The sequence below is a fragment of the Zootoca vivipara genome, chromosome 6 (assembly GCF_965207765.1).
Source record: "Zootoca vivipara chromosome 6, rZooViv2.hap1.1, whole genome shotgun sequence".
Lineage (NCBI taxonomy): Eukaryota > Metazoa > Chordata > Lepidosauria > Squamata > Lacertidae > Zootoca > Zootoca vivipara.
Genome location: NC_142589.1, coordinates 52,685,450 through 52,698,400, shown reverse-complemented (window position 1 = coordinate 52,698,400; position 12,951 = coordinate 52,685,450). Strand labels below are relative to the sequence as shown.

At 50.4% G+C, this 12,951-nt stretch overlaps 1 protein-coding gene across 2 annotated transcripts; it reads right to left on the bottom strand.

Annotated features, from left to right (window-relative positions):
- Window positions 1–2,653: 2,653 nt before the first annotated feature.
- Window positions 2,654–10,970, bottom strand: SF3A3 (splicing factor 3a subunit 3). Of its 2 annotated transcripts, XM_035120575.3 has the most exons (17): window positions 10,786–10,970; window positions 10,621–10,668; window positions 9,942–9,994; window positions 9,556–9,661; window positions 8,245–8,317; window positions 7,911–8,002; window positions 7,424–7,506; window positions 6,989–7,127; window positions 6,489–6,557; window positions 6,038–6,105; window positions 5,410–5,517; window positions 5,097–5,166; window positions 4,831–4,995; window positions 4,613–4,723; window positions 4,226–4,316; window positions 3,797–3,852; window positions 2,654–2,908 (listed from the first exon to the last, which is right to left on the bottom strand). In XM_035120575.3, exons 1-17 carry the CDS (start codon window positions 10,879–10,881, stop codon window positions 2,831–2,833), a joined length of 1,506 nt encoding a protein of 501 aa, XP_034976466.1. In that variant the 5' UTR covers window positions 10,882–10,970; the 3' UTR covers window positions 2,654–2,830. The 2 variants fall into 2 exon arrangements, with proteins under 2 accessions (XP_034976466.1, XP_088528286.1); XM_088672160.1 differs by lacking the exon at window positions 6,489–6,557.
- Between the last annotated feature and the right edge of the window lie 1,981 nt (window positions 10,971–12,951).

Genomic DNA, 12,951 nt, shown 5'->3' with positions numbered 1-12,951 from the left:
TCAGGATCCTATCATACGTTAAGGATGCAGGTTGAGGAGCCAACTCTGCTTCGTCCAGGAATGGATTGTCTCACTCAGAAGCCCAACTCGATACATTTAGAGGACCAGTCCCCTCTGTAGCAGGCAGGTGTCTCATACACACACACTCTCAAGCATACACCCCCCCTCCCGCCTTCCTTAGCTAGTCCCCCAAAGGAACCCACCAGCTGCGCTCACTTACCTCGCCCTAGAAGCCTGTCTGAGTAATGTCTTCCTTCTGTGCTGGCAGAAGAGGTGCCCCTTGGGGAGCCCTCCTCCCCGCCCAGGTGGAGATGGCACCAACCAGCAGGTAGAGTGGAGTGGTGGGAAAAAGGAGGGGTTTGCTTCCATGATGCTCTGGGCAACCGAGGGCTGCTCTCCCCACATGGGGCCCAGAACACATGGAGGGATGAGGCACAGTCACAAAGGCTGGCTTCAGGGAGTCTTTGAGTAAAGGCATCAGAGCACTTAAGTTAATCCTCATAAAAGATGGGGAAAGGAGATCCATCCTCCCCCCACCCAACAAAGACTGTATGCTGTTTACAATAAGGATCTGACAATTCAAGCTTTCCAGGCAGACCTCTGGTAACAGAAAGACCTGCCTGTGCCGCTCAACAGATGGAAGTTCCTCTCCACTACGAAATATCTTGGAATGGGACAAAAGGGTAGGCTGCTGTGGAGAGGGGCACTACTTGGGGGGCAGGCCCAGCATACTGATTGGCATAGACTGGTGTAGGTGTACAGAGATAAATTAAGGTGGTGGGTGATTGGGGTGGGGGGTCTCACCAGCAATGCAACAAAATGAAAAGGATGGGGCAGAGTGAAGGGGCAGGAGACCTGGGGTACTTGGGACCACCCCCCTCAAACTACACCTGGGGAGAGGGGGCTACGCTTTCTTTTAATTTAGAGTTGTCTAAGCTTGGAAGTCAATAGGATTCTATATTGTTCTGAGAGAAATGGCCAGGGAAGGCGTCTTTGGGATGGGAGAGGGGAGAAACTGCCAGCTTTCAGGATGGAGCAGCTGCCTTGCTGAAAGCCACAGCTAGGAGGAGGCAAAACCTACATCCCAGCCTTTCCTAGAGACCTCCTCACCTGGGCGATGCATTGCAGAAACAAAGTCCTTGCCAGCCAAAGTGCAGTGGCCACTTTGGGGATGATCGAGAGGGAGTTTCTCAAGGAAGAGAGTCTGGGTGTGTGTCTAAATGCTGCCAATACAGTTTATCAAGAAATGGAGTCTGTGTGACTGTATATAAATGCTGCTGTTCCATTACAAGTCGGTAACACAAGGCCTAGGGATGTTCCTCAAGTGAGATGGAATAGGTTCTGAATTTAGCCCCCCTCCCCTCCCCATGGCAGAACACCCCAAATTTCCCCCAACCAGGGTACCCAAGAACACAGCTCAGCTAAACTGCCCTTCTACCACTTCCATACTGCAGCCACCCCCAGGTGCTCATCAGGGCCTCGCCTTCCTGAGGCAATTACAGCGACAAATCCATCCCAATTAGGGTAATTAGCCACGCTCTCTGTTCCCGGCGGGTCTCTGGGGTCCTTGGGTAGCAGCAGAGAAATAACAAGAAAAAGAGGAACTAAACCCAGGGAGAAGAGAAACACGGAAAGCTGCCTTATACTGAATCAAGACCATTAATCCATCTAGCTCAGTACTGTCTGCACTGGCTGGCAGCAGCTCTTCAGGATTTCAGGTGGGAGTCTCTCCCAACACATCCGGTAGATGCTGCAGGAGACTGAACCTGGGATCATCTGCTTGCAAGGGAGATTCTCTAGCACTGAGGTATGGTCCTTCCCCAAACAGAGACTTCACAAGACACAGATGTTACATGTGGTGGGCCATGTTATGGTCTTCCCTCGTGGCTTGCCAGAGCAGCTGCCGCCACCACCACCACTGCAGCCACCTTGGATGGTTTTACTTCCTTTTCCAACTAGATTTCAACCCCCTTGTCCTATACACATGTGGGACCTGCAAGGGCATGCCTGTCCTTTCCACCCAGCAGCTCCCTGCCTCAAAGCCACAATAGCTGTTTTCCAAAGCAAATGGCCCTTAAGACAAGCGTTCTGCTCAGAGGGAAATGTGCCTGTAGGCATTAGGACCCAGGAGCTGGAAGCAGTAGCAGGATATTTACCAGCAGCTGCTGCAGTAGCAGGTGGGTTTGAGGAAACCCAGTGAACACAATTGCCTGTCACAACCAGGCCTTGAGTAGCTGCAAACAAAGGCACTTTCTTCTTTTCTTCCCCCCTCAACTGAAACAGAAGTGGGCCTAATGAACTACAAGGAGGGATAAAGGAACAACCCTAAAATCATAGACCAGTGGAGTTGGAAGGGACCCCAAAGGCTTGAGTTCAACCCCCACAATGCAGAAATTGCAGCTAAATAACCCCTGGCAGATAGCCATCCAATCTCTGCTTAAATATATCCAATGAAAGAGTCCACCAGCTTCTGAGGGAGTATTTTCTGCATCTTTAGGAAGGGAAAGTTCAACTCTGGCTCAAATCTGTGAGGGACTGAATCTCTGCCTTGTGTTCTACTTCTAGTGAACAAGGATGCATTATGTGTGAAAGAAGCTGGGAGGAAGCCTGAATGTGTCTTTCAAATAAAGCTGCAGACCACACCAGGTGCCCATTCTTTTTGCCTTTAAAACTAAGATTTATTTTTTTATGAAAAAATTGTTACAGGAATCATCACCCTGTGAGCTGTAAGTGTCCTTGAAGCACCTGCTCCCATGGAGGGGGGAAGAACAGGCACACAAGCAACATGGGAGGTCTGGGGTGGGGTGAGTCGGGCCAACATCTCCTCTGATCACAGCAGGCCTTGGCGCTTCAGATCTTCGTAGGTCTTCTTGTTGACCACGTTCCCACTGGAATCCTCGTATTCCTCCTAGGTTGACAGAGAAGCCTAAGTGTGGGGAAAACCAGGAAAGCAGTACCTGGGCCCCAATGCAAAGGTCTCCCCCACCATGGAGACAGCAAAGCGCTGAAAGCCAGAAGCTGCTGCCACAGGTGACAGAAGCCTCTGCAGGCACCCTGCCAGCCCTGCCACTGGGGGAGAAGTGGAGCGGCATATGCCTCAAGCGTCAAAATGGGATGCACTGCCTCTGCTGAGACTCTCTGAGGAGCCAATCTAGTCCAGCCTCCTTTGGCCAATCAGGTGCTTCTGGGAAGCCCTGAAGCAAGGCAGGAGAACAACAGAGAGCATTCCAGCACCCCTCTATGGTGTATCTGAATATAGAGGCTCCACTGAGCTATCATGGCCTGTTTCTGACATTCAGCCCTGAGTGCTGTTGCTTATGTGGCTGAAACAGCTTCACCCAAGCACAAAAGGGAGGAATCAGTAGCCCAGGGAGAAGCCAATGCACAGAAACATGTTTAGACCAATGAACCCCCCCCCCCAGGCAGTTAACTACATGCTGGGAGTGGAGCAGGGACACACAAGAGACGCCTGTGTAGGTGGGGAAATAGGGTGGACAGTTATGGAGGAAACAGCCAATCTGGACATGGGAGGAGCTCCTCTCCACCCTGGGACATTTCAGGGCAGGCTCCCCTGGTCACATGACCAGTAACAACCGATAGTTCTTATCCCCCATGACTTCAGTGGGCTTTGCTATCCAGTGCCAGCCTTTGCATTCCCTTTGCTAAACATTGGGGATCTCGGTAGAATTTGGCACGGGGACCGGAGCTGAAGGCACACACACCACTAACCCCTGGCCTGGTCCTCCCAGTCCCATTCCCAACTGACAACTGCAAGGGATGTCCCAACCCAGCTTACTTCTGTGTCCGGCTGCCACCTCTCCGAAGCCTTCTGTTGCTTCAGCTTTGCCCACACTGTAAACACACAGGCGCAAACTGTCAGAGGTGACTGTCAACTGCTAGCTCCCAGTCACAACCCAAGATGCCCAGGTGGAGGGATAGCTGCTACTCTGCTTGGGGAAGCAACAGAAGCTCTGCACCCCTGCCCAACCAGGGGTAAAGGATCAGGCTCCTGCCACACCACGAGTTGCCCCCCTGAGAAGCTCCACCCACCCAGTTACTCTGCTGATCCTGGCACATCGGCAAAGAGGTAAATAAATCACACAACAAGCCAGCAGCTGACAGAGCAGGTCCACCACTCTGACAGGATGCCCCCCCCACCCCCACAATGTGAAACTGGCAGCCACAGGCAAGCCCAGGGCCAGGAAGGCAACTTGTGGCCACTTACACGAAACAGCATCTTCAATCTGTGTGACGTTGGCAAAGTGAGCTGTGTTGGGGATGCCCAGGCATCGCATTCCATGGGCGTGGCGCCATTCCTATGGAACATAGAGGAACATCAAGGCATGGCCATGACAGAGAAGAGGCTGGCCTGTGCCACTGCCCTCCATACAGAACTGCCACACAATATGGGTCTCGGATAGAAGGCTAAGCTAAAAAGCAGCCAGTTGGGGTGTCCCCACACTGCACAGGGGGGCGTTCTGCAAGTGTTAAGATTCGAGGGCTGCTGCCTAGCAAGAGCCCTGAACCTCATGCAAGCTGATAATATGTTCCGAGGCCCAATCAAACACACACACTCCCCAAATAAATATTTTGGCACTTTCCAGTGTCCTACCGCAAAGTGTCGTTGGAAAGCTTTGGGCCCACGGTAGGTGTAGTTCCCACAGATCTCACAATTGTAGTTGATGTTCAGGCCGTGGAGCTTATATAGCCAATAAGGGATGGGCTGGAAGGCAAGGGGGGGGAGGAAGAGAGAGAGAATGAGCACACAAAGCAGTCGCTTTCTCCCATCCCCTGGGGTGTGCTGCGAGCCCCACAATGAGCCGGGCTTACTTTGCCATCCCACCCAAGGGGCAAGTTCTTGGGGTTGTAGATGATTTCATTGTCTTCATCCTCACTCTCGCTCTCACTGATCTGTTCCTCTTCCTCCTCCTCACGTTCCTCACCGGTCCGTGCCTGCTTGCGCTGCACATTTTCATGAGTCAGCTGCCGCTGCTCCTACAAGAAGTGGGGAAAAGAGCCAGTGAGTACAGTAGGAGGCCTACTGAACCACAACAGAACCCCAAAGGCTAGGGAGGAGGATAGGAGACAGAGCTTACCCCAAGAATCTCCACATGCTCATAGATCTGAGCCTCCAGGAAAGCCAAGTCCTTGTTCCTCTCAGTGTCCCTGTCAAGGAAACAGCTCGATGAAGGGATAAGGATACACACACCCCACAACACTTGCAGCGCCAGGAAGACCCACATGGGCCCCACAGCTCAGGTTGCTAGTCAACGCTAAGGCCAAGGACAGCATCTCTCCCACCCAGCCACTGGCAGAGAAGGAAGGAAGGAAGGAGCTGCCCCTCTGCCGGAAGGTGATTTGAGCAGGACATGATCAACTTCACCCCAGCCATACCCCCATGTGCCTCACCGCTTGCTCCCCTTTGTCTTTGGGTTCTTGGCAAAGAGAGAAGGGTCAAGGGCCTCCAGAGACTTGCCCTTGGTGCTGAACAGCCTCTGAGCACGTTCCTCTAGAGTCCTGGAGAGGAGGAAGAGAAGAAACGCATTACATGCTTACATCTCCAGATCTGGATAAACCCAGAGCTCATCCAAACAACCAGACCTCTCATGTAAGAACGTAAGAGCCTGCTGGATCAGGCCTGTGGCCCATCAAGTTCAACATCCTGTTCTCACAGTGGTCAACCAGATGCCCCAGTATGATGATCACAGGCAGGAATCAAGTACAAGAGCACTCTCCTTTCCTGTGGTTTCCAGCAAAGGGTACTCAGAAGCATCACTGCCTCCAACTGTGGAAATAGCCATCAACAGTCCTCTCCTCCGTGAATTTGTCTAACCCAATTTTAAAGCCACCTATGTTGGTGGCCATGACTGCCTCCTATGGGAGCAAGTTCCTTAGTTTAACTCTGTGCTGCATGAAGTAGTATTTTCTTTTATCTGCATTCAGCTTCTTTGGGTGTCATACACAGGGTCCAGCAGCAGCAGCAGCAACAACAACAACCCACCCCCCACAGCCAGCTCCAAACAAATGCTTTACTTACCCACCACATTTCAGTCCCAAAGCTAACAGTGCAGATTTCAGCCTGTCCAGTCCAAGGGAGGCCAATTCCTGTGGGAGAAGCACAAATGCACAGAGTTGACATGACTTGGCTATAAGTCAACCATCTCCTTTCCCTTGTATGGCCGGGCAATCGGTAGCAGGAAGCTGGCCAAAGTCCCTGCACAGCACAGAGAGCAAAGGCGGTGGCGGCAGCAGCAGCAGCAGCAGCAGCAGCAGCAGCAGCAGCAGCAGCAGCAACTGTTCTGGAAAGTTCGGAAGCTGCCCCAGGGTTTCAGGCATAGAGTCTTTCCCAGCCCTAAACAGAGATGTCACTGGGGATCCAACCTGGCACCTTCTGCATGCAAAGTAGGTGTTCTGCCTCTGAGCCGCAGCCCTTCCCCTCTTGCTCCCTTCCCAGCATCAACAAGACAGGCTCAAAAAGGCAAACAAACCTCCCAGGAAGAAAAGGCTGACAGGTCCAGGTGGGCCCCAGCATGGGTGAGGGCGCTGCTGGTCTCTTTCTGCCAAGAGACAATGAGGGTTAGTGGCTCAAGAAGAGAAGAGGAGTTTGGATTTGATATCCTGCTTTATCACTACCCGAAGGAGTCTCAAAGCGGCTAACAATCTCCTTTCCCCTCCTCCCCCACAACAGATACCCTGTGAGGTGGGTGGGGCTGAGAGACTTCAAAGAAGTGTGACTAGCCCAAGGTCACCCAGCAGCTGCATGTGGAGGAGCGGAGACACAAACCCGGTTCCCCAGATTACGAGCCTACCGCTCTTAACCACTACACCACACTGGCTCAAGATCCCCCCAAAACACAGTCCAGAGCTTCGGTGGCCAAATACTTGGAGCTCCTAAGGTGGTTCAAGGAGCCTGTCAGCAGAGACCTGCTCCAAGGGACTATGATCTTGCCAAACCTCCAGCTCCCACTCCATCCTGGGCACTGCTCACCGGCCAACCAGGGAAAGTGCCGTTCTCCCATTTCTTCTCAAATTCTGCCTGGATTTTGCCAAACAGCTCGTTCTGGTCCAGCAATGGCTTCACTCGGTCTGTATAATCCTGCAGGTATTCCAGGAGCATCTCCAGGTACCTATAACAATCATCAAGGGAAGAGAGGGAGGAGGTGACGGCCAACAGAGATCCTACACAGAAAGATGCCAAACAAGGTTTATGGTTCTTTCGGCTTGTTACTAAGCCCATGTGGGTGACAGAGAAAATCTGGTCACAATGGATTTTGGGGGGCATAAAACAACTTCACTTGAATGGCTTTAATAACTTTAGGAGCAGAACACAAAAAATAGGCCATACTGATAAAGATACACTAGAGGCTTTGGAAGAGTTTAATGACTGTTCTCTTCCACCCCAAAAAAAGTTCTGAGCTCCCACCTCCTGTATTCAGCATTTTTCCTCTCCTTAGGAATGTCAAAAAGCTGGTCAAAAGTGGACAGGTATGTGATATAATCCAATTTCTGCAGAGGAGAGGGAAAAAAGAGATAATTAACTGTGACTTCATGCAAGATCCCAATGCAGGCACTGAATAGTTTCCTGGATAATCCCTACTCCCTGCCGCTAACCCCCTTAGCTGCATTCCATTAGGCGGAAGAGGGAGACAGAAAGGCCAACTCTATTGGTTCAGCTGGGACCACCTGCCTCCATTTTGCTCTTCCCAGAACTGTCTCCCTGGTTATTAAATATTTGTGAAGCTATTAAGAATTAGTGCTTGAATGCCTGTTGCTTGTTCCTTCTCCATTCCTTTTTCCTTCTGTTTGCAATGTTATGGATGCTATACTTGTGGGTGGGCAGGACCATTTGGGTATAGAACAGAGGACAAGAAATACTTCCAAATCCTAAACAGCCTGGTTGGTAATCTCACCTCTGAGGACTTGAGGTTAATGTACTTGAGATAACAGTCATGCAGGTCCAAGTAGCGGCCATATCCTTCTTCATCAGTGAACTCCACAAGGTCTGAAGAAAACAGAGACAGACAACTTAGAACTAGCATAATGAAGAAGAGAGCTGAATCCCCAAGCCAAGAACCAATATAATTTCCTCTAGATTGGCTACACTGTAAATGAAGACAAGCAAGAAGCAACCTTGCAGCAATAGGTGCTCTGCCCATTTGTTCCAACTATCTGGAAAGTGTAATGGGCATCAGAATAGGAGGCCAAGCAAGGGGTTATGCCAAACAGGTTAGATTTAAAACTTACTCTGAGCCTCTTCACTGGGATTCTCCCGGGCCTTCAAGAGCTCCTCAAACTCCACCGACATCGGCACACAAATCTACAAGGGACAGATTACTACAGGTGCTTAGGATTAACAGGCCACATAAAGAACAGATAATAAATGCAGTGGGACCGGATCCAAAATACATTAGACTTTACACTAGTTGTTAGACAAGACATGAAGGAAGGAAATAAGAAGTTTGCAGGAGACAACAGAAGACTAAGGGAATCAAAAGTGGGTGGTATCGCCTCCTGGGGTGGGGTGGGGTTACTTAGGGGCTGCTGCAGATGTGCTTCCATAAGCATGTTTTTCGCTTATTTATGATTGACCAGGATAGAACCTAGAATGAAACACTTTCTTTGCTTCCCACTGCTTATCTCTTTTACTCTTATCACTTTTGAAGCAATTTCCTGCACTATTAACAATGGTTAAAAAGCTCCTTGTTGCATTTCCAACATCATATTTGATGGAATGTGATTTTGGTGTAGTCATCCAACTTCTCTCCAAGCAAAGAAATCAACTCCAGATTACGAAACATGGAGATTTAAGGCTCCTGCAAAGTGACTTTAAACCAGACATTGGGAAACAGATTTCATTTTACCAAGTCTGTCCATCACATTAAGAATTTACTGAATAGTAAAGTAGTTACTAAATGTGGTAATTAATAACCTTGCTAAATAACTATCAGACTTTGAAAAGCAAGTATTACTGGATCAAGTTAATAAATTCTGTTGAATTAAGATAAATAGTTTTAATTGGATTCTGAATAAGCATACAATTAATTGTTACTGTTTTGTATTTTATTGTGTTATTATCTTCTATACTGTAGTGAGTTGTGCAAACCACTATTCTGAATAATGTTTTTTTTGTAGGGTAAGGAGGCACTGGAGATGAATTTATGGAAACAAGGCGGAATTAGCTTGAAAAAGTTTGGGAACCACTGCACTACCAAATTTGGGAGGCAGACAAGGAAAGAAGTCGAACAACTGCCAAAAGGTTTTGGGAAGAAAAGCAGTGTGTATTTGGTGCATAAAGGGACAGCATGAAAAGAGGTAGTGGAGATTGCTTTCTGTATGCATCTTTCCATACTAGAAGCAAAGTTCAAACTAGAAAATATAGCATATAAGCTACAGCACAGAGTCAAGTCACTTTCACAATACCAGAAGCAACCATGAAATCCCAGGGTCTTCAGGCCTAGCAGGGCAACCAGTCAGTGGTGCTACTCCTTGAGGATTCATTACACACACACACACACACACACACACACACACACACACACACACACACAACCTCACCTCATTTGGGTGTTTCCTATGGAACTCTTTAATCTGCTTCAAACGATTGTAGAACTCAGCAAATTCATTGGGCCCTGAAATGGCACTGAGTTCTTCCTTCCGCAACCTGTAGAAAACAGGAGGAGGAAGCCTTTTCAGATTGGCTAGCAGGACTGCTTGCAGGAGAAAGAAATGAGGGCTCTGGCAACCCCAGGAAGCACAATCTGTTTCCACCTGATTGGTACTCCACATGGAACAAGGACAACAGCAGTCCGTGCTTTCTGGATTTTAAGTGCTCCCCTTCCCTTCCAGCACCCATTCAACCGGAGGCCTGTACCAGGTCCTGCCAGCTCAAAGTCTGCTGCCCCCTCCCCAAAGAAACTGCCAGGGAGGAAGACCCTTCTTACCCGTCTTTGTCGTCATACAAGTCTCTCAAGTTGCCGCTCACCTCCATGTACCTCTGGAAGGAAAAGAAGGGCAGCCATAACAACTCTGGTGGCGGTAGCAGCCTCCCCAAGCAAGAAGGGGCTGGGCTCCATGGTAAAACGGCAGCAGAGCTCCCCACCCGCTTTACCACATCAGCTGTCCCTTCTGCCTCTCTGGTTGTCTTGAGGCACTTGCTGCTTCTGCATCTTGTGTCACTGAATTATGCCTCCTACTTGCTTTCCAAGCTTTCTTAGTGCCACCTATGCCAATGTAACATCATTTGCTACAGGGGAGAGTCTGCTGGGACCATCAAGAAGCACCAGCTTTCCCACCTGCCTTGTCCCCTCCCAGCCCCACCTGGAACCCTTATAAGGCAAAGATGATGACTTAAGCATTCTTATCTCCTCTTAACATTTGTTTTAGGGAATACTCTTTTCCTTTTTGGCAGGAGCGTGGATATGTTCAGTTTTCAACCTTGCTGGAATCCTTTAGATTTGTTATCATTTGCATTCGCGTTGTTTTGGACTTGCTTTCTTGCATTTGTATGTACCTGTTTGTTCTTGGCAGCTGCCTTGGGAGCCTTCTTAGTTGAAAGGCGGCATATGAATAAACAGTAAGGTAACGCCCCCCTCCCCACAAGACAAGGCCCGGCCTACTCACATCCTGCATGGCCCGCGTGCGGTGGTCCGAGTTGATCTGGTCCCGAAGCTGCTCAGAGGGGGAGAGAGAGAGACAAAGAGGGATGAGGGGATGCGGGTCAATCGCGGGTGTGGGGCGATGCAGAACCGGCGCCCCCAGCCTCCCCTTTCCCTTCCCCCTCCTCACCGTGGTCTTCCGCGTGAGCATCTCCTTGACCATGACGTCCATCAGCCGCTCGCGCTCCTCGTGGTAGCGGCGCTGCTGCTCCAGGATGGTCTCCATGGCGGCAGCGGCGGCGGCGGCAGCAGAAGAGAAGGTCGGTCCTACGACTTCTGCTCGGCGGGACCGGAAGTGGCTAATCCTCAAAACCGGAAGCCGCCCTTCCAGCCGTCCCTCGCGGTTCTTTCCCCGGCGCAGTAGAGTTCCGGCGGAAACACTATGGCTATGGTTATGGGGCCGGCGCAGGATGCGCAGAGGCGGATGGAGCTGCTCGGGGTTGGCGGCGGCGGGGGACGAACCGTCGCACCGCCCCTTCATCCGCGAGTGACATTAACCCTTGCAGAGCCGGGGGTGAGGGGACGGGGATCGTGCCCAGTTTTGTGACCATTCCGACACGCGAATGTCCCGTGAGAATGGAGCAAACTGTATCCCCGTGGGCGTGGAGGCTGAGAGAGTCGCCCATTGTTTTTATTTTTAAAGAGCTGGCTGTTTCGGCTTCTTCTGGTCCCGGAAGAAGCCCTCGTCGGGCCAGACGAGATAGAGGAGAGTGTGTTTTGGGGGCGCCTGACTAAGTGATGAGACAGGAAGCTCGTTGTGGGGGTACCCCACTCCCCTACCTGCTGCGTGGCGATTGCTGGCGCCCAACGGGCCATGAGCCCTTCAGGGCCACCCTGCCGGAGGACCTTCCCTTGCAGGCAGCAGGTGGGATGAGGTGGGGATGGGGTGCCTCAAATCAAGCTGTGCCCCGTGCTGGGCTTGGTGGAACACGGAGGGAAGTAGCGTCTTGGATTCGGCTATTGCCTTCAGTGGGAGGTCCATGACTTTCCCCGTCCCCAGCAGTGGGGCGCGAAGCTGCCCTGTCCCACCGGTTTAGCAACCCCCGGCCGCGGCGGAGGACGGGGGCGCGCGCGACCAATACAGAACCCATGATCGCCCAAAGTTGTCCTCCAACTTTGTGCCACAGTAGCGGTGCCTTTCCCCCCCTAATAACTTGTAAATGTCAGATATTTGCCTTATAGCAAGGAACATTTTTATTTATTTTTTAGTCTGAGAGCTGCATATAAGTGCCCCATTCCTGGGCACTTGTTGCTCACCCATATTTCTTCAATGAGTGTGAAAGTAGCAGGGGGCATTTTGACTGTGAAGCTGAACTGGCTCATTCTCTGCCGCCACCCCCGTACCCCACAAAATGGCAAATCGGTCCCTTCCCCCACCTGGTAATGTTCTGAATAGGTTGCTTTTCTGACAAAAAGGGGCTGCAGGGGTGTTTATAGAGAGGGGGCTCAAGGGGACCAAGGCACATTCCCACACTTGTTTGTCCTGGAAGTAATAAATAGGGTCGACACATAAATCATGTCCCATAAATAGGGACACAAAAGCTTTTTTTGGGGGGGGGAGACAAAGTTGTTGAGTGAGGGCAGGATGTAAATTCGTACAATATTAATGATTAAATTCAAAAGGGATCCAAACCCTACAAAAAACACACCACCTGAACATTTCATTAATATGGTGGGGGAATAACTGGAAGGTCACTTTTGAGGGCTTAGAAGCTCCTGGACTTTCCACTGGAACTCTCTTTGCATAAGCTCTCTTCTCTCAGCAGTGGAGGCCAAACCACCCATCACTATGATGATAAAAAAGCACAGTCACTCCCAGTCAGAACTCTCACCAACTTCCTGCTGAATGAAACAAGGTGCTGTCTGCAGCAAACCAACAACCTAGGCTCTTGTCCCCTCCCTTTGCTACATATGAGTAACAATGTTAGAAACTGAGATAAGAAAACTAGGAGCTAAACGGAACCTTAAACCTACCAGTAGGTTATGGGCGCAACAACAGAATGTCTAGGCACACGTTTTTTATAAAGAATAATACAAAGCTGAAAATGAATGAACTGCAGTTAAAATATTTTTTTTCATTTTTCACATGGTGTAGTCCTTCCCCTGCCCACCCCCCTAATATTCTTAAGAGGGTCTCTTCTCTAGTCTTCAGGATGCTGCCGCCCAGCCATGAGAGTGACTGGCCAAACACACCTTTCAAGGATCACTCCCCCACCCCTGTAAGTTGCAAGAGGGCAGGGTGTGTGGGTACACACACAGTCACTGTCATCTCCGCTCCCCTCCTAACTTGGGGTGG

Excerpts from the sequence above, each read along its gene's own strand:
- SF3A3 (XM_035120575.3), bottom strand. The coding sequence starts at position 10,881 with ATGGAGACCATCCTGGAGCAGCAGCGCCGCTACCACGAGGAGCGCGAG. Across the intron at positions 8,003-8,244 it reads TCCCAGTGAAGAGGCTCAGA|ACCTTGTGGAGTTCACTGAT; the intron begins GTAAGTTTTAAA and ends TGTTTTCTTCAG. Across the intron at positions 7,128-7,423 it reads AAAAATGCTGAATACAGGAG|GTACCTGGAGATGCTCCTGG; the intron begins GTGGGAGCTCAG and ends TGATTGTTATAG.